Source organism: Piliocolobus tephrosceles, chromosome 7 (genome assembly GCF_002776525.5).
Source record: "Piliocolobus tephrosceles isolate RC106 chromosome 7, ASM277652v3, whole genome shotgun sequence".
Classification (NCBI taxonomy): domain Eukaryota; kingdom Metazoa; phylum Chordata; class Mammalia; order Primates; family Cercopithecidae; genus Piliocolobus; species Piliocolobus tephrosceles.
Window position 1 is genome coordinate 100,628,849 of NC_045440.1, and position 21,879 is coordinate 100,650,727.

At 35.1% G+C, this 21,879-nt stretch overlaps 1 protein-coding gene across 1 annotated transcript in view; it reads right to left on the bottom strand.

The window, feature by feature from the left end:
* Positions 1-21,879, bottom strand: part of LOC111520894 (serine/threonine-protein kinase 3) — a 334,853-nt gene that overhangs the window by 66,520 nt on the left and 246,454 nt on the right. Inside the window, exon 10 of the mRNA XM_023183991.1 lies at positions 10,724-10,899. Coding sequence (XP_023039759.1) covers positions 10,724-10,899 — 176 coding nt within the window. The remainder of the gene's footprint in view (positions 1-10,723; positions 10,900-21,879) is intronic.

A 21,879-nucleotide genomic window follows, 5' to 3' on the forward strand; every position in this document is an offset into this window, starting at 1 on the left:
ATCCCACTTGCATAATGTTTTAAAACAACCTTTAGCTTGTAATCTAGATATAATTTGTTTTTTACTTTCAGAACAATAAAACAATAAATAGAGACTCTAGTAATTGATTGGTCTGAATTGCTCTAAGTTCCTTAGCATGAATTCTGTTTCACAGTTAAGCCTTAGACTCAACTTGTATAAGGCAAATAGACAAAGTATAAAATACTACTTTGGAGACACAAGATAGTTATAATTTTTGAAGAAGTCTCATTTTAGAATTTTAGATGACACAAAAAGAACTAAATATATAAACAATATGTGCCACATGTGAGCAGTATCCACTTAATAAAATATTAGTATGAAGCTAAAAATTTCTTACCAAAAAGTTGGTAAAAATAGACATTATTGTCTTACATTTCTTCCTTGAAGAAACTTTAAATCTTTAAGTAAATGATCTATAAGAATTCTTAGTCTGGTCCATGTGATTACATGATCCTATGTACCCAGGGCAACCGGAAATTCTGTAACCTTAGATAGCATGAATTCTGAATGTTAGACATTGCTGTTCAATAAAAAATAATTTATATTAAAATTTCATATTTTCACTTTCATGATTTTATTTCTAAGTCTGGTTATTTTCACTACAACCTGATTTTCCAGATCAGTGGTGTCTGGCCAATTTATCTACGGGTAAAATAATTAAGTGTTCATATGTCTATACCCAAATGCTCCTCCAGAGCAGCAATTTGCTTAAGTTGGCAGTGCCTAGTGCTTGGCATGCAACAAGGCTGTCACAAAAAAATGTTTACTGAATAAATGATGAATGAAGGAACAAATAAACTAAAATATTTCTGTAGAGAAAGAAACATGAAATGCTCTAAAATGTCAGTCATGTCAGTAATGTTTATTTTTACAGAAGAATGCTGACTGAAAGTTTTTAACTGTCCCCTGAATTGTGAGACTAAGGCTCACAACAAAGACAAAAATAATGTACAAGCACCACCTATCTTGAAGACGGCCACCAACCAAATGGGGCCAAATCGTCGACCTCGAGTTTACTCAGAGGTTGAATGAAGAAAAAAAGGTTTGTTAAGAACCATGAAAATGTGTCTTCAAAATAAATCAGTAAGGTATCTTTTTTCCAAAACACTTTCATCTGCTATGAGAAACAACATTAGTTTGAATGCCCCTATCACTCACTTATCTCCTTAAGATCTGTCTATTGTTCTGGGAAGGTGTTTCAACAACTGATGAACACAATTACAAAACAAGGCTACTGTGGTTTTGAATCAAGACAACTAGATTCTGGATTAAAAAAAAAAAAGTCTATTATTTACTTAAAAGTCTTCCAACATGAAGAATCCAACCTAATGAGGGCTTTCTATTTTTATGAATGAGAGGTACTATGGAAAAGGCTACCAACCTAATGGCAGGAAGGAGGAAAAGGTGTCAGCATTAATTCAAGTAGGCCGACAAATATGATAGGCCCCCAAACAATGATGTGCATACTTCTAACTATGGAAGATAGACATGAGAAGTATGATGGAAGTCAGTTATGGAAATAATTCTGATAGTGAAATACTATGCATACTCAGAAAACCTGAATTAAGTATAAAATTACAAAAATAATTCTAGATTTAAAGAAATTTCATGACAGTTCAAGTACAAAACAACTATTCCATCATCAAAACGGAACCCGATATATGCATTACTAGTTACCTCAATCGATTTTTAAAACTTTTTTGAAATCTAATGCTTTATTTATTTCAAAAGGTAAATACTGTTGGGATATCAGTCTTAAATTAAAAGATCATAAATTACACTGTTCACTCTTTGATCCTAAATTCCACTATTGGTTAACATCTCTTTTGATGTAATCACCCCAATAGTCCCCAGTGCTTACTGACTAAACATCCAAAATTGGGTTATGAATAGAAAGCCCACATAGTCAAAATAACTTCCTTAGACATCAACATTAGCTACAACATATGCTTGGAGTACAATATCTTGTTTTAAAATGTAGAGTAGTCAATTTTTCAACGTAATTTTCTAAATAAATGACATTTTAAAAAGAGCAAACTACTATAAGGAGAGTTTGTGCTTCTTGGAACCCTTTTTGTAAGCCATTTTTCTTTTGCCATGTGCTTTAAACATCTTAATAAATTATAACATGCTGACAAGAAACCATATACTGCACCTGTGCTTTCTATCTTAATTAATCCAATAAGTACAGGCCTGCTCACTTAAATTTGTAAGGGAAATGATGATATAATGAGTTTTAACTTAAGGTATTAATTACCTAAATAAGCAGAATTAGCTTAATGTTTCAGTAGACTTGGCCTAGACACAACCACCAAATAAAAATTTCAGAAATTACGGAAGCCTTAAACAGCACCTTTAGGAATAAGAAAGTGAAACACTCATTCTACCTCAGGTAGCCAAGGGGATTAAATTCTACTAAATAAAAAAATTTTAAAAACCAGTGTAGCAGTTCAGAGACACTAAAATCTTTGTTGCCTTTACCACAGAATCAACTAAATCTAGTTTACTTGCCCAGTGACTAAATTATTATTTTCTACTTGTTCATAAACACTTATCTTCGAAGCAGGTCACCTTCCTTTCAAGACAAAGGTTATGACTATCTTAAATGCCTCAGCAGACTGATGGTCAAAACCTCATAAAAATTCTACATGGACCTAGACAATCACATGACACAACTGTGCACACGCCATACCATATGTTGGATACGACTGCCAGCAGAGATTTCGTGAGCTGGCAAAGGACTGAAATAGTCAAGAATTCTGCAACTGTTTCAAAGTGCAGGCTTCTCATTAATTTTAATTTCCTGTTGGCTCTACAAGGAATGACTGAGTAGTGAAAGCACAATGTGCCACATACACTTGAGTTCATGCCACATGTACACCTGTAATCATAAACTCTTATCCAAAGCTATCCACTGGAACATTTGGGATTTTGTGTGTTTATTTCTTCTTTACCCTAGAAGAAATAAATCTGAAATATCTATAGTTATCTTTTCATACTTTGTTAATACTCTTGCAAACATCTGGAAATACTTGACAACAATCATTTAATTAATGCAAAGCTAATCGATGACAATATGCTTAAATACTTCACTCAACTGAAGTGGTTTCCTCAGTCCACAGAACTAAGGACTGTAGAGAACAAGCAGTTCTTTGACTAAGGAGTATGCTACAAGGAAAATTATAGCCAATATCTCTTTTAAAACCAGAAACATTACCTGCATTTAAACAGACAAAGCAGATAACATGTTGCTATACTGGTAAAACAAACAAATGAAAAACTGGTAGATGCTGCTGGCTTAAGTTTTTACCTTAAGCTGTCTAGAGGGTCTGTGTTGCTGAGGGCTTACTAAAGGGGTGGCCCTGCTGCTCTTTTTCTGGGGGTACTTCAGTTTCTTTATCACTCCTTCACAGCTGCTGGCTATAGAGGAGGGTGAAAAGACCCTGAGAAAGAAACATTTCTCCAGAACAAGTGAAGATTCCTAAAATGTCCATGGGCAGCTCCAGCAGCAGAGCTGGTACTTTCTCTGCCAACCCTTTACTGTTTTCTGCATTTTCCAACAGTGACTTTTGTTTTGTTTCCCTGTAATCACACTCACTTGCTAACGCAGGCATCAAAGGTAGGACTGTAGAAAAACTAGGAAAGCCCCAGACAACTTTATACTTGGAGAACAAAGTTAGTTTTTTTTCCCTTCTCTGTCACAATTTTTGAGACTTTTTCTTCAGTGTGGCCCTGGTGGATTCTTGTGTCCCTTAGCTCAAAAGAACACCGCCAACTGAATAAATATTTAAGAATCAGAGTAATTAAGAAACGTTAACTTACAATTCAGTATGAGTCAAAACCAAAAATGGTTGATTTACCTAATTTCTTTTATACTAGTAATTATTGTCAATCCAATTTCTTTCTTTTTAAAAATTTGGAACCAATGTAGTGGGTTAACAGATGGCTTTTGAAATTTTTGTTCTTATTCCAAAATCTTTACGTTACCCAAAATATATCTATTTAAATACGATACTGTAATTTCTGCAAAACACTATCTACATGCTCTCTATTTAACACTAAACAATCTGGATGCTAAGGCTGTTTGGAAATAATTCTAACAAAAACTGAAACATTAGACTAGTGCTATAATAAACAGATTTGCCTTTTACATTTGTTTTAGAAAATCTGCATAGGCACATCCTAAACATAACTTTTTTCTGGTAGGGTTAAAAATAATTCAATTAGCCCAAATATATTTTATCTCCTATCTTTCTACGATAATCCCCAATTTGGTGACATCATAAATTCTTTTATCATCTCCTTACATTCAGGAACATAACATGAAACAATCCACAGAAAATCCCAAAGACAAATGCTAACAATTTAAAAGGAAGTACACAAATTCTATTGCATACAGGCTTTAAGACAAGGAATGCTTCCTACCCTGCACATCTGTCTAGCAGGTGCCTTTCTGAATAAGTTTTGTCCTTTAGAAATCTGCTCTGAGTACCTCAAAAGACAATAAAGTGTTCTCTTTCATTTCTTTTTTTTCCTTAGAACCCATTTTCCTCAAGGCAGAAGGATGAAGACTTCTTTGTCCTAAAAATATGGTCAAAGCAACTTTGGCTTATTTTAAGCAACTTCTACCAAACAGACTTAGGAACTACATAAAATACAGTTCTCTTCTAGAAGGCGGCCTCGAGATGCATCATGAAGAGGGAAGATAAACACATAAACCTTAGTATGCTTTACACTTTAATATTAGAGTCACATTTTTTTTTAACATTCTGTAACTAACAGATGAGGGAATAAATAAGATCAGATTTCCCTCATTAACAGCTGGTATCTCTGCTTTTAGTCCATTTCCCCATTTTGTGAGAAAAGCAGTCCACCTAATCACTTACACTGTGCTCTACATATGCTTCTTCTTTTAACTACCCTCTCTTTGCCCCTCTTATACACGCTTTTCCTTGTCTTTTGCCATACTCACTACTACTCTTGGCAATTCTTTATTCATCTCCTGGCAATGCTTCCTTTATTCATATCTTATTTATTTCCATTTCCATTCCCCTCAGTGGCGATTACAAACATTTTCCACTTTCCTCAAAGTGATGAGAGGGTTGAGCAGTTCCAGTTGACAGGTGTAATAAATGTTGAGAAAAGAAGAACTATTCTAGTCACTCCATCCCTCCCACAATTCCCTTTTTAAGGCTATCTGCCCCATATAAGTCAAAAATAAATAACTCTGCAAAAATTGGATCCAGTCATATGATCTCATGATATACCTTTCCTCCTGTGAGAACATTTTCCTTTATTTTATTTTATTTTTTGGTTACTGTCACCATTTGGTTCCTCACCTTAACTAATCAAAATAGTACTCTTCAATCTAGTATGTCAGCTATTTCTGTTAATTAATCTTTCCTCCTCATTCTTGTTTTTCGTTTCAATTTTATTCCTATATTATTTTAAGCTTGTGCCACATAACCGATATCCCCTACCCTGAGTCTCTTCCCATCAATCCTTCATGCTATCTTCAATATTAATATTCTTAAGATACTTTTCATCATGTCATCCTCCAACTTAAAACCTTCAGTGGCTTTCCATTGTCTACTAAATAAACATTCAGACTCTGTAACCTTGCAAGCTTCCACCCTCTGATCTGGATCTACTTTTCCATTTTATCTCTCATATTTTTGCAAATTAACTACCATACACTTGAAGGTTTCTACTTCATTGCCACCCAATATACATTATACTTTCTTACCGCTAAGCTTTTTATTACACATCATTCCTTGTAGTGCCTACCTTCTCTCCTTCTGCTATCCATTTATCAATGCTTAGACAAAGTCCTCTTCCACATTATAATTTCATATACAACTCCAGCCTTCACCAAATCTCCCTCTTATTCAAAACCACATGGCAATGTCTGAGTTACTGTTCTGGATTACAACTTACCACTTCATTAATTCATACCTTGTCTTCTTAATACATCAGTATAATTTATTTTTACCCACAGTGCCTAGCACAATCCAAAGCAGAAAGTAAAATATTTGTTAAATTAGCTTAATGTTTTCTAACAAATTTTGGAATTTCCAGATAGAATGACTACAAAACCTATGAGGGGCTAAAAATGTTTCCAAAAGTTTACTTTCAGGAGTTAGCCACTGGAAAAATAGATTCACAAAACTAAAATGAGTCTAAGACAGATAGTAGAAGGCTACATGTCAAAAATTGTGTATATGTGAAAAATCAGAAAGTAGAGTACTGCAATGGTCATGATCAAAATCATTAATGAACTCTCATTTCCTAAATTCAACATTCTAATTTCTGTTGAGTTTTAATTAACACCCTTTCTATTAGATTGCCTGCAAAGTATACTGTAATAATTCCTTCCATCTCACAGCACCCTTTGCCATGTGAATTTGCTGTTCCTTCCATCATGAGGGGAAATTTATTTCCATATTCTTTGAGTTAGGACTAGACTTCTGACAGATTTTGACAACAGACTATGACAACAGTGACACTGTGCAAATTCTTTCCCCTCTTCTCTTACGCATTTTTTATGCAATTAACCATTTTCAAGTGTTCAGTTAAGTGGCATTATTTACACTCACACTTTCATACAAGCATCACTACCATCCACTTCTGGAACGATTTTTGTCTTGCAAAACGGAAACTCTGTACCTATTAAACAATAACTCCCTATTTCCTGCCTGTGAGAACCAACATTTTATTTTCCATCTCCATGAATCTGACTATTATAGGTAACCCATATAAGTAGAATCATATAGCATTTGTCCTTTTGTGACCTGGCTTATTTCACTTAGCGTAATGTCTTCAGTGCTTATCCATGTTGTAGCATATTGCACAATTTCTTTCCTGAGGCTGAATAATATTCCATTTTATGTATTACAACATTTTTTTTTATCCTTTCATCCATCAATGGACACTTGGGTTGCTTCTACCTTTTTGTCATTATGAATAATGCTGCCATGAAAATGTGTGTACAACTATCTCTTTGAGACCCTGCTTTCAATTCTTTGGTACATACCTAGAGGTAGAATTGCTGGATTATATGATAACCCTATATTGGTTTTTTTGAGGAGCCACCATATTGCTTTCCATAGTGACTACAACATACTTCCACCAGCAGGTACACAAGGAAAGGTTCCAATTTCTCTACATCTTCAGCAACACCTGTTATTTTCTGTTTGTTTTTTGATAATAGTCATTTGAATGGGTGTGTAGTATCTAATTGTGGTTTTGACATGCCTTTCTTTAATGATTAATGATAATTATTGAATCTTTTCACGTACTTATTAGCCATGTTTATCTTCTTTGGAAGAATATCTATTTAAGTCATTTGCCCCCCCCACCTTTTTTTTTTTTGAGACAAGAGTCTTGCTCTGTCACCCAGGCTGGAGTGCAATGGCATGATCTCGGCTCACTGCAACCTCTGCCTCCTGGGTTCAAGTGATTCTCCTGCCTCAGCCTCCCAAGTAGCTGGGATTACAGGCATGTGTCACCACGTCCCAGCTAATTTTGTATTTTTAGTACAGGTAGGGTTTCACCTTGTTGGTCAGGCTGGTCTCGAACTGCTGACCTCAGGTGATCCACCCACCTCAGCCTCCCAAAGTGCTGGGATTACAGGCATGAGCCATCATGCCCAGCCCCTTTGCTCATTTCTGAAATGGATCGTTTGGGGTTTTTTTTGTTGCTGTTGAGTTGTAGGCATTCATTATACATTATGAATATTAACCTCTTATCAGATATATGATTTACAAATGTTTTCTCTCATTCCATTGGTGGCCCTCCACTCTGTTGAAAGTGTCTTGTGATGAACTCAAGTTTTCCATTTTGATGTAGTCAAATTTATCTATTTTTTGGTTACTTGTTTTTAGTGTCATAGCCTAGAAATCACTGCCAAATCCAATGTCATGAAGTTTTTCTCATATGTATTTCCTAGTAATTTTTTAGTTTTAGTTCTTACTGTAAGATCTTTGGCCCATTTTGAACTAATTTTTATATATGGTGTAAAGTAAGACTCCAACTTCATTCTTTTGCATGTAGATATCCAGTTTTCCCAGCACGATTTGTTGATATGCCTCTTCTTTACCCCCACTGAATGGTCTTAGGACCCTTGTCAAAAATCATTTGACCACAGATGTGAAAAGTTTACTTCTCAGCTCTCTATTCCATTGGTCTACATGTGTCTTTCTGACAGAATCACACTGTTTTGATTTCAATAGCTTGGTAGTAAGTTTTGAAATCAGGAAACATGAGATCTTCAATTTTGTTTTTCTTTTTCAAGATTGTTTTGACTAATTAGGGTCCCTTGAGAATCCATATGAATTTTAGGATGAGTTTTTTCTACTTTTGCAAAAAATATCATTAGGATTTTGACAGAGATAACAACTAATCTGTAGATCGCTTTAGGCAATATAAACATCCTAACAATATTAAAGCTTATGATCTATGAATATGTCTTTTCATGCATTGATGTCTAATTTCTTTCACCCATATTTTTGCAGTTTTCAGTGTACAAGTCTTTTACCTACTTGGTTAACATTATTCTCAAGTATCTCATTCTTTTTGATGCTATTATCAATGGACATTGTGCAGATCCTAAGCTGACGTCAAGAGGCCTTACAACCTTGTTTTCACCTTCTTGGAAGGCTACTATTGCCACGTAAAAACCCCAGGCTTGCCTGATGAGATCATACGACCTAGCCAATAGTCAGCACAATTGCCAACACATTTGTGAAGTAATTTTAGAGACTGTTCAGCCCCATTCAAGTCAGCAGATGACCGCAGTCACTTAAGAAACCCCAGGTGAGCCCAGCAGAAGACACACTTAGATAAACCTAGACAAACTATTAACCCACAAAATTGTGGTTTTGATGAAAGTAAAATAGTTGTTATTTTAAGCCATTAAATTTTGGGGTGGTAGAAAGATTAACTGAAGCAAAATTAAATCATTTTATTTGCCATTTTTTACCCATGATAATTTATTCATTACTTTGTAGCTCATTTCAAACTGTTTCTCAGAGACCATTAAGATGTATTCCACACTATTCAGCCATAAAAAAGAATAAAATCTTAACTTTTGAAGCAACATGGATGGACCTGGAGGCTATTATCTTAAGTGAAACAGAAACAGCAAAGTCAAATACTGCATGTTCTCATGTATAAGTAGGAGCTAACTAATGTGTACACATGGACACAGAGTGTGGAATAATAGACAATGGAAACTTGGAAGGGTGAGACGGCAAGAAGGGAGTCAGGGATGAGAAATTACTAAAGGGTACAAAGTACATTATTTGGGTAATGGTTACACTAAAAGCCCAGACTTCACCACGATGCACTATATCCATGTAAATTTAAAAAACTGCACTTGTACCCTTAAATTTATGCCAACAAAAAAAAAGATTTATTCCAAATGACACAAGACAGAACTCTTTGAGGTTAAATACTCTACATTATTCATTATATTCATGAATAATTTAAAGCTTAAATGTCAGCATTCTAAATAATTCATAATTTTTAAAAAGTAGATAGCTTAAAATGAAATCTTATTAGGACTAAAGACATACTGATTTTATTTTTCTAATTGCTTACTATGATATTGAAAAAAATATTGAGTAGACATTGCAATGATGTTTGCAGGCTAACCTGTGAATTATACCGCTAATATTTGCTAGCAATTAGTACTAAATTTACTGGGGACAGATTTTGAAACTTTATTATCCGATTATTTAAAAACTCAATCACAACACTGAGGAAAAAAGTACTTAAAATATTTATAATTGCAAAGCATTTGGAGTCATGTTGTCTAAGCAAAATGGTTTAATATTACTTAAAAATTCTTAAATTTAAAAAATGTATATATTTACATATATCTAAAATTGTATTTACGTATACATACATTTATTAATAAAACTACAAAGGATTATAAAGTTATTTTATTTGGAAAAAAATCTTCTAGAACAATATGCAAAAGTAACATTGTTATTTAAGATGTTCTTAAGTAAAAATTTACTCCACAAAATTTTCACTCCATTAAATAACTCATTTTGAGAATTTACTCTCTCAAGTTCTGGAAACAGTTACTTTAAAATAGTTTATCTGTATTTTATGCATTCTTTAAAAGAAGTAAGAAGAACCAGGGTAGAAGAAATAAAGAGATAATGTAACAAAATAGGCAATAAGGCAGTTTTATACGGAAGTTTATATGCTCCTAGGTACAGAATAGGACTATTATTTCTGAGAAACTAAGTGGAATTAACACTTACTCAAATAGAAACCAACTCATATACTTTCAAAATTGAAGCAAATTCTCAAACTATGCCATAAATACCTTTGCATCATTAATTTTGGCAACTGAGTTTACTGACTGTCAGAAGTATCTCATATTTGCATTATTGAAAACATCTTTTAAAATAGTTGTCATTTTAGTTTTAAGGAGTCCTGAATATTTGTCTAAATTTCAGCTATGATTTATTTAACTATAAAAAAGTATTTTCTGCAAGTATATTTCTATAAGTAAGCTACAGCTTCACAATTCCTCTATCCACATATATGGCTGTAAAATGAATACTAACATATGGTCTATAATTGTATATACATACACACAGTTCATATACATATGAACTATGCTTCTCAATTTGATGGTAAAATATAAAAGGAGAAAACATAAATGGAAGAATTAAAATGTACTTACAAAGTCAAAGTCTCCATCTTGAGGAACTTTCCAGTTATCAGGAAAAACGTTTTTGGACAAAGGGAAGGGTTCATGCATGTTCTGATTACAGTTTTCGTGACTCTTATTCTTGAAGTCTTGCTTATCAAAGTAGTCCATGAAAGATGGTCTTTGTACTTGTGGTGAGGTTGCATTTCCTTAGGTAAACAAAGAACATAAGGAAGGTATAAGTTCTTACATTTAAGGAAGTATTTTCATTGAAGTATGATTTTTTATGAAGCCATATAATAAATTTGCACTGGTCAGATTCAAGGCCAACATAATTAATTTCATAAAGAACAAAGCGAAATAAGAATTTAAAAATACCCAGATCAAATAAAAATTAAGCTGATGATTAGGCAAAGGTCTGGAATGTTTAGATTGTAGAAACACTTCAGAAGTTTAGTAGAATCATTATCGTAATTTTATTAAAAATCATTTCAGCTGTATTTCAAATTTCTCAAAGAAAGTAAATTTTAAAAACTCAAGTGTTTTTGGTGGACTTTTTTCTTTGTATTTAAGCCTGCATTGCTATTGTTATTGTACATTTTCAACTGTAAGAAATTATGAGGACTTGGCTAGGCATGGTGGCGCATTGCCCGTAACCTCAGAACTTTGGGAGGCTAAGGTGGAAGGGATGCTTGAGCCCAGGAGCTCAAGACCAGCCTGAACAACATAGCGAGACTCTGTCTCTATGAAAAATACAAAAAATTAGCCAGGTGTGGTGGCACCTATCTGTAGTCCCAGCCACTTCGGGGGCAGAGGTTGGGAGGGTCACTTGAGCCTGCGAGGTCAAGGCTGCAGTGAGTCATGATTGTGCCACTGCACTTCAGCCTGGGCAACAGAGCAAGACCCTGTTCAAATTAAAAAAAAATATATATATATATATACTTTTAAAAAATTAAAAAAGAAATTACAAGGACTTACTCAGTTTCCTCTTATATCTATCAAACTGCTTCTTCAGTCTTTCTGATTCCCTCTGCCCCTGGACTTCCACAGCTTCGCCTGCCAAACTTACATCCATGTCTCCCAACACTACCTCTCTAGCCCAGACCTTGCTCCTAAGTTCCATATCTAACTTTGCTTGCTATTAGACAACTTAATCTGAGGTGAGCTGCCAATTAATTTACCAGTTCTAAAACTAAATTCAAGATCTTTCCCTTCAAACCTACAGCTCCCCTGACATATTCTATCTCCACTAAAGTCAACCTTACTTACTCAATCCTCAAAAATAATAAAGTTGAGAATTAACTCAAGATTCCTCCCTTCCCATCACAAACTGATTATTAGGTCTTTTAATTCTACTTCTCAATACAGTTAACCATAACCCCTTTTCTCTACTTATCATTGCAACTGTCTTAGTTTAGCTTCTAATCATTTCTTGCTTAGACCATTGTAGCAGCCTCCAAACTCGTCTCCTTGCTTCCAATATCACAGTTTTGATTTTAATTTCCACATTGTCAACATGGTGACCTTTCTAAATACAAACCAAAACACGTCATTCTCCTCGGCATCTTTCAATGGCTCTTCATTTTTTATACTGAATGACTAAATAGGAAATAAATATTTGGAATAACTAGATTTTTAATCTGGCTATACTGGTCTTGATCGGTGGTTTTCAAATTGGATTCCTTAAAGCCCCAGGGCTCCAAATAAATGTCCCAGAGACCACCAAGAAGGCATTTCCCATATAATTCTCCAAATAGAAAGTAAATTACTTTCTTTTTTCTTTTTGAGATGGAGTTTTGCTCGTTGTACAGGCTGGAGTGCAATGGCATGATCTCAGCTCACCACAACCTCTGCCTCCTGAGTTTAAGCAATTCTCCTGCCTCAGCCTCCCAAGTAGCTGGGATTACGGGCACATGCCACCATGCCTGGCTAATTTTGTATTTTTAGTAGAGATGGGGTTTCTCCATGTTGGTCAGGTGGTAAACTAGTTTCTTAAAAATTTTTTGTGGGGAGTGCACCTCCCCACAAGGGGCCCTGCTGGGCAACTGTTAAGTTATAAAAAGTATTTTTAAAATATAAAACTGAAATCTTTCCTTCTATAATTTACACTCATGCTCCAAATAAATTCCTCTTTCATATAATTGTTCCTCAAATATCTGAAGACAGAGGTAATGGCTCCTGTCTTGGCTGTCTATTTTTAATATAAAACATTCCCAGTTCCTTTCATAGGATATATGTTTCAGAGTCATCACCAACTTGTTTACTTGCCTATAGAGACATTCTAGTCTCACTGTTCCTCTAAAAAGAGACATAATATTCATAACAGTCATCTGATCAACCTAGATTGCATTTATAATAGTCCTGGCACAGTTTAAAACTACAGTTACTACTATGACAACTAAGTAACATTGTTAGTTGGGATGAGCTTTAAGGTCATTTTGGTCAAAAGAATGCATGCTAAGACTTATTTTTAGTCTTTAAAAATATGAGGAAAGCCTAAATCGATGCCTAGTTTATGTGACAAATCAGAGAGTCTGGAATTCTTAAACGAACTTCAAAAAACAAAAGGGTGGGGTGAGGGAGACAGAACTGACAGGTAAGCATCCTATCTCCTCTTTCCTTTCTCCCTACTTTTGGATCTCTACGTGCATTATTTGACAGATTGGGAGCCTAGGTGAGACGGCTTAGGTGAGGATACAAGAGAGAGTGGTAATGGTGATATTTATTCATTAAAAAAATTCTGTCTCATTGCCTTAAAATAAAATGGTTTGCCATATCAAAACGAAGGTTTTATTGACTTCACCTTATGTGTTTTAAAAAATTTTTTATAAGATAAAATTTACCATCTTACTTCTGGGTATATATCCGGAATTGAAAGCCAGGTCTTGAAGAGGTATCTGTATCCCCATGTCTATTGCAGCATTATTCATAATAGCTAACACATGGAAGCAAGCCAAGTGCCCATTTGCGGAGGAATGGATAAGCAAAATGCGAGGAAGGAAATTCTGACACATGCTACAACATGGATGAACCCTGAGGACATTATGCTATGTGAAATAAGCTAGTAACAAAAGAACAAAATACTGTATGATTCCACTTATGTCAGGTACTTAGAGTAGTCAACATCAGAGAGACAGAAAACAGAATGGTGGTTACTAGGGAATAAGAGGACAGGGAAATGGGGGGAGTTAGTGTTTCATGGGTACAGAAGCTGAGTTTTACAAGATGAAAAGAATTACGGAAATTGATGGTGGTGATGGCTGCACAACTTCATGGAAGTGCTTAAGATTAATACCACTGAACTAGATACAGGCATATTTTGCAGTTATTGCAGGTTTGGTTCCAGACCACTGCAATAATGAGAATATTGCAATAATGTAAGTCACATAAATTTTTTGGTTTCCCAGTGCACACAAAAGTTATGTTTGTTTGATTGCTTGCCTTCACAATGTCAATTTTCTTAAAAATTTTTTTAACTTTTAAGGTCAGGGGTATATGTGCAGGTTTGTTACATAGGTAAACTTGTGTCATTGGGGTTTGTTGTACAGATTATTTCATCACCCAGGTATTAAGCCTAGTACTCATTTGTTGTTTTTACTGATCCTCTCCCTCCTCCCAGCCTCCACTCTCTGAAAAGCCCCAGTGTATGTTGTTCCCCAGATGTGTCCATGTGTTCTCAACATTTAGCTTCCACTTTTAAGTGTGAACATGCGGTATTTGGTTTTCTAAAAGTTATGTTTAGGAGTGACATCAGAAAGATGGCTGACAAGAGAGGCCTGGTGCTAGTCCACTCTCAACAAAAAAAGACCAAGGCAACAGATAAACAGCTAAGATTTGACTGGAATGTCAGCGGGAGAACCCTGGAGAATAATGAGAGAGTGCAGAGGCACCTGTGCTGCTTAGAAGTCCAGTTTGGGGTGGCTGTAGCGTTTCTTAAATAATACCACAGTGAAGTTTGCTGTATCAGTTAACTCTTCCTTTCACAAAAGAGTTCTCTGTAGCATGAGATGTTGTTTCATAACATTTTACCCACAGCAGAGCGACTTTCAAAATTGTAGTCAATCCTTTCAAACTCTACCACTGCTTTATCAACTAAGTTTATGGAAAATTCTAAGTCCTTTGTTGTCATTTCAACAATGTTCACAGCATCTTCATAAGGAGTAGATTCCATCTCAAGAAACCACTTTCTTTGCTCATCCACAAGAAGCAACTCTTCATCTGTTCAAGTTTAATAATGAGATTGCAGCGATTCAGTCACATCTTCAGGTTGTACTTCCAAGTCTAGTTCTTTCACTATTTCCACCACACTTGCAGTTACTTCCTCCACTGAAGTCTTTAACCCCTTAAAGTCATCCATGATGGTTGGAATGGACTTCTTCCAAACTCCTGTTAATGCTGATCTTTTTACCTCTTCCTATGAATCACACATGTTCTTAATAACATGAAGAATGGTGAATCCTTTCCAGAAGGTTTTCAACTTACTTGGCCCAGATCCATCAGAGCAATCACTATTTATGGCAGATATTGCCTTATAAAACGTATTTCTTAATAATAAGACTTGAAAGTCTAAAATACTCCTGGATATATGGGCTACAAAATGGATGTTGTGTTAGCAGGCATGAAAACAACATTAATTTCCTTGCATACTTCCATCAGAGCCCTTGGGTGACCAGGTGCATTCTCATTGAGCAGTAACAGTCCAAAGATAATCTTTTTTTCTCAGCAGTAGGTCTCAACAGTAGGCTTAAAATATTCAGCAAACCATAGTGTAAACAAATGTGCTGCCATCCAGGCTTCATTATTCCATTTACAGAGCACAGGAAGAACAGAATTAGCACAATTTTTAAGGGCCCTAGGATTTTCAAAATGGTAAATGAACATTGGTTTTAACTTAATCTCTACCACCAGCCTGTCCTTTGAAGCTTGGAAGCCAGGCATTGACTTCTCCTCTGGAGCTAGGAAAGTCGTAGATGACATCTTCCAATAGAAGACTGTTTCTTCTATATTGAAACTATGTTGTTTAGTGTAGCCACCTTCATCAATTATCTTAGCTACAACTTCTGGATAACTTGCTGCAGCTTCTACACCAGTACTTGCTGTTTCACTTTGTACTTTTACAGTACGGAGATAGCTTCTTTCCTTAAATGTCGTGAACCAACCTATGCTAGCTTCAAACTTTTCTTCTGCAGCTTCCTCACCTCTTTCAGCCTTTACAGAATTGAACAGAATTAGAGCCTTGATCCGGATTAGTCTTTGGCTTAAGGAAATGTTGTGACTGGTTTAATCTTCTATCCACACCACTCAAACTTTCTGCATATCAGAAAGGGAAAGGCTGTTTCACTTTCTTATCATTCATGTGTTCACTAGAGTAGAACTTTCAATTTCCTTTAATAACTTTTTCTTTGCATTCACAACTTGGCTGTTTGGTGCAAGAGGCCTAGTTTTCACCCAGTCTCAACTTTCAATATGCCTTCCTCACTAAGTTTAATCATTTCTAGCTTTTGATTTAAAGTGAGAGATGTGTGACTCTTCCTTTCACTTTAGCACATAGAGGCCATTGTAGGGTTATCAATAGGCCTAATTTCAATACTGTGGTGTCTCAGAGAACAGGGAGGTCTGAGGAGAGGGAGAGAAACAGGGTAATGGCCTGCTGGTGGGGCAGTCAGAACACATACTACAATTATCAATTAAATTTGCCATCTTATATAGGCACAGTTTGTTGTGTCCCAAAACAATTACAATAGTAACATCAAACCACTGATCACAGATTACTGTAACAGATATAATAACGATGAAAAGGTTTGAAATATTGTGAAAAGTACCAAACTATGAAACAGAAACACAAAGTGAGCACATAACGTTGGAAAAACAGCGCCAACAGACTTGCTTGACACAAGGTTGCCACAAACCTTCAATCCGTAAAAAACAGTGTCTGTGAAGCACAAAAAAGCAAATCGCAATAATGAGGTATGCTTATGTTTAAAAATAGTTAAGATGGTGAATTTTAGGTATATGCATTTTACCACAATAAAAAAAATTTTTTAATTACCATCTTAACCATTTAAAAATGTGCAGTTCAGTAGCATGAGGTACTGTGTGACCAATCTCCAGAACTTTCACCTTGCAAAATGGAGACTCTTGCACTCAATAAACAACTCGCCATTTTTCCCTACCTCTAGCAACCACCATTTTACTTTCTGTTTTTATGAGTCTTACTACTCTGGATACTTCATATAAGTGAAATCCATTAAAGTGTTTTTTTTTTTTTCCTCTTTTTTTTTTTTTTTAATGATTGGCTTATTTCATTTAACATAATGACCTCAAGGTTCATTCACGTTGTGGCATGTGTCAACATTTCCTTCCTTTTCAAGGATAAATAACATTCAATTCTATGCATATACTACATTTTGCTTATCCATTTGTCTGTCAATGAATACTTGGGTTTTTCCACTTTCGCTGAATAATGCTCCTATGAACATGAGTATAGAAATGTATCTCAGAAATCCTGCTAATTATGTGGTTTTGTGTTATTTACTCTTTTTTAAATAACTAAGTTTTTCTCTATGTGCAGATCTTTATTTGCAAGTAATCTTATTTTTTAATACCTATCCAGAGGTCTTTTTCACTTTCTAGTGGGTGTTTTGATAGCTGAGCCTAATCTCTGATTAAATGAATGATTACGATACAATGTAAACATGTGAATAATATAATTATTGGTAAAAGTAATTTTTATTTTTACCCTATGAATATGTTGTATGGATGGATGGGGGGATGGACCGACTGATTTGACTGACTGACAGGGTCTCTCCTTCTGTCTCGCAGTCTGGAGTGCAGTGGCATGATCTCCACCCACTGAAGGCTTGACCTCCCGGGCTCAAGTGATCTTCCCATCTCAGCCTCCTGAGTAGCTAGGACTACAGACATGCACCACCACACTTGGTTAATTTTTGTTTACTTTTTGTAGAGATGAGGTCTTACTATGCTGCCTTGGCTGGTTTCAAACTCCTGGACTCAAGCAATCCTCCCATTTTGGCCTCCCAAAGTGCTGAGATCACAGGTGTGGGTCACCACACCTGGTTGAGTTATGTCTTTTAAATGTGTTTCCATCTTTACTTTTCATTAAGTCATAAGTTCCCTAATGCAGAATTCCAAATCCTTTACCTAAATAATTTCACAGCTATCTCTATCAATTTGTGTTTTTGACTGTCTACCTAGATATTCTATGAACAACAACAGCAGGAGCCATGTTACATGGTTTTTCAACGTTACTTTTGAATTAGTAGAAGGTATATGTATTTCATTACTAGCACTGGTGCACTGCTGATAACGTATTTGAGAAAGTATTGTGACTACTACAATTATTATTAGGTTGGTGCAAGTAATAATAGAATGATCTATCCCAGTAGAGTCAGAAAGAACCTGATTTTCAGAATATGCATGTATTAGTGGAAAAATCGAAAAAGACTCTCAACACAACTGTTTATCTAAGGACCAGTCCTCTAATTACAGCTTTAGATGGCTAGAAAATAAATGTGACAAGACATCTGGGACCCAAACGGTACCCACTGTAAAGATATTGAGACAGTCTATCAAATTTAAGATAGTATAAAACACCAATATTTGTGGTAAACCTTTAGAACTTAGAACACTCTCATATGTCACATTCAAAGTTCATGAAAATGAAACTCCTTAGGGACAGTTCAGCAAGATAATGGCCAAGGCTGCCTTTAGATTTCCTGTCATAACAGATTTTACAGGGGTGTTAAAAATGAACAAAATATATAGAAGGTGTAATATTTCATCAATCAATAAATATGCTAAAAATAAAGACATGGTGTTTATGGTGTTCATCTTCAACTTTGTTCCCTGAAATCAACAACAAAAATAGAAATTGGTTAACCTGATGGGTTACATTACTGACGTTTAGATAGGACACATACATTCTATTAACAATTTCAGCAGATTTTTAGTACCTTTGATTTGTCTCTAGGCTTCATCATTACAAGACATATTTCTCTATATTCAGAATTGAAATTTGGTTCCCATGGTAACCTCTTAAATGAAAATCAAGTCTAGGAATCTAACCTGTTATTCTCCATTTCTGTCCCATTTTGCAAGTTTAAAAAAATTGCAAGTGTAGCTCAACTTACACATATTTTTTATAAACTAATCAAAGTAGTAAATCAAACCATAAAGCTAGGAGAAGGTAGATAATCCCTTAAAGAAATTCTTTGCTCAATATTCTTTTTGTTTCTTTTTCTTTCTAAAAGGAAGATTGATTCTATAATAGAATTATATATTTAGTTGTAAGTTCTGTTTTCATCAAGAAGTCTTAAAATGTGTCACACACATAAATACATCTGAAAACTTTAACATTCAGTATTATATAATAAGGATTATCAAGTTTGTCAAGGAAAGTCAGAGTCAGGGAGGAGAGGGAAAATGGTTTCTTTAGAAACGAACTGCTGGAAAAATAAGAAACTCCTAAACCACCATTATCAACTGTATTTGATAATGAATAGAAAGGTTTCACTGAAGCGTATTTCTAGATAGCATTCTATAAAAAGTAAATTTAGTATTTGTAGGTACTTTGGTAAAAATGAAACAAAACAATAGAAACTACAAAAAGCATGCATTGTGGCACTACTAATTCAGTGAGGACAGCAGCCCTCTGTGACCTATGTTCCTCCCCAGATCATCTTCCTCTCTCCACACCAAGCCAGGACCACATTGCTTTCATTAATTTTTTTTTTTTCATCCAGCACTGGTTTGACTGCTGAGGCTCTCATTATGGTCTCCTTATTAACCATAAGAGTTCCTTATCTCAACTAGGAGATAAGGAACTCTTCATCCCAGAATCTTTACAAACTCCCCAGTACTGTAATAAACAGGGTTCTCTTGATATACCACTGACTCTTATTACTTCAGACCTCTGTATCTGAGAAAATTCACCGAAACCATTATTGGAGTAAATTAAAAACTAATATTTTCCTACCAGAAACTAACATTTATAGAGTACCTATTCTAATATGACCTACATATTAAGAGTAGCAGCATACACTGGGAAGGAGAAGGAGAAAAATCAAATCTCAGAAGTTGCTTTTTTCACTACGAAGAATAAAGTGGGGGGAATTTTAATCTTCTATAAAAACCTTCAAAACAGAAAGATGGGCTGACTAGGCATTTCCTATAAAGATGAGGAGAGTAAGAAAAAGGCTGAAGGAAAGACAGTGTTCTTTTCTGCAATGAGTCAGAGAAGAAACAGTTTGATTAGAGAGAAGTGGTAGCAACAGAAAGGGGAGAAGCAGACTTCTCCTTGGTGCTGATTAAATAAAGAAAGGAAATTACTAGGAAATTTCATTCCAGGAATCTACTCTTCTAACCCCAACAGTCTTGTGCGTGCTCCTGACAACATCCCAATCAGGAGCTTCTAACTGAAGTCACATGAGCCACCATTAATGTCGTAGTGTCTTGAAGTGAAAAATTTGCCTCCCTAATATCTATAATTCCTAGCTTCCTGACTAGGGGTGAGAAAGTATCTATCTTGTTGGAAAAAGTGGCCATGTAATACAATTCTGGCTAATGACACATAAAAATAACAGTTTAGGCCAGGTATGGTGGCTCATACCTCTAATCCCAGCATTTTGGGAGGCTGAGGCAGGAGGATTGCTTGAAGCCAGGAGTTTGAAGTTGCAATAAGTTATGGGCTATGTTCACACCACCATTTCCACTCTAGATGACAAAGTAAGACCCTTCTCTTAAAAAAAAAAAAAAAAAATCAAGTAAGGGTTTCTAGGAAAGCTCTGTTTTCTTGGTACAGGCACAATCCTTTCTGGTTTTTGCTCTTTTCTACTGCCTGGAATGCAGACTTGATGGCTAGAGATCCTGCATTTATTTTGCAGGCAGAAGAACAAGCATAATACCCTAAAGATGGTGTCACAGAAAGGATTTCTAATGACATCATGAACTCACTCTGCCAGTGCTGGATACTCTGCTTCTGGATTTCTCATTAAATGAGAAAAGAAATTAATCTTATTTTGTTTAAACCACTGTTATTTGGGTTTATTGGTACATACAGTCAAATTCAGTCCTTAACTGATACATTTCTATTCCCAAATGGAGGATGTAGGGAGAAGCAGAAGAAGCAGTGATCTTCAGTTTTACTGCAGAAACATCCCAATTTCAAACTTGAAGTCCACTATTATACAGAGTAGTTTAAATATCAGTACGTTTCAGATACATTATAGTTTTAAAGGTTTATTTACAGGTTGACCTAAAAAACCTATGGCAAAATGCCTTTTGGCTTCCATACTCAAAAATTTTAAAAATAACCCATTCCTAAGATAAAAATAAACATTCTTACAGAGAGTTAACAAAAGTTTAAAAAGCAACTTAAATAAAAGAAGGAATCTATTCTGTTAGATTTTTCTTTCTGGATGATTTGATAAGATACTATTAACCAAGATATGTTTACACTTAATTTTTTATTCAAACGTATGTGCTTACACTTCTAAATATTTTCCATTGCTTAATTTAAAACCTAGCATTAACATTTAAAGTATCTCTTTGTCATACACATCAAAGATTAAAAAACAATTTTAAAATAATTTTAAAGAGGAAAACAGGTTAGGTTTGTTTTAAAAGTTAATGGGAGGGGGCAGCTGCAATTGCCCAGTAATGTTTAACGACACAATATGAAACACACGCCACAATGTGGAGCTGAGTCTCCAGGGAGATACATGTTCACAGAAGTGGGACAGAGAGGATGATGTTTCTGACTTACGACTTATTAAAAAAAAAAAAATACTAGGCTCTTCAATGAGAAAATAAAGCAGGAAATCTCAAGATAGTAACCACTGTCATATGTGATGTGGTTGCTACGGCAAATACTTTTTTTAAGCACAGAAAGAATAATAACATAAAATTGACATCAATTTCTCCAGCTGCAGCTGAATTCTGATCCCCAGCTTAAAAAAACATTTTATTTTAACAATAATTTTAATGTTCAGAATAAACTAGTTCCTCAATTTTGGCCCCAATTCCTTCAACTAGTTGCTTGTGGAACTAAAAGCCTATTAGCAATAAAGAATAAGGTAACTATCATTCATTCTCTTTGTGGATAAGAAATTTTAAAGAAAAAGGTTGCTTTTCATCTCCTTCATGCATCCCCAAAACATTAACAAGTAAAT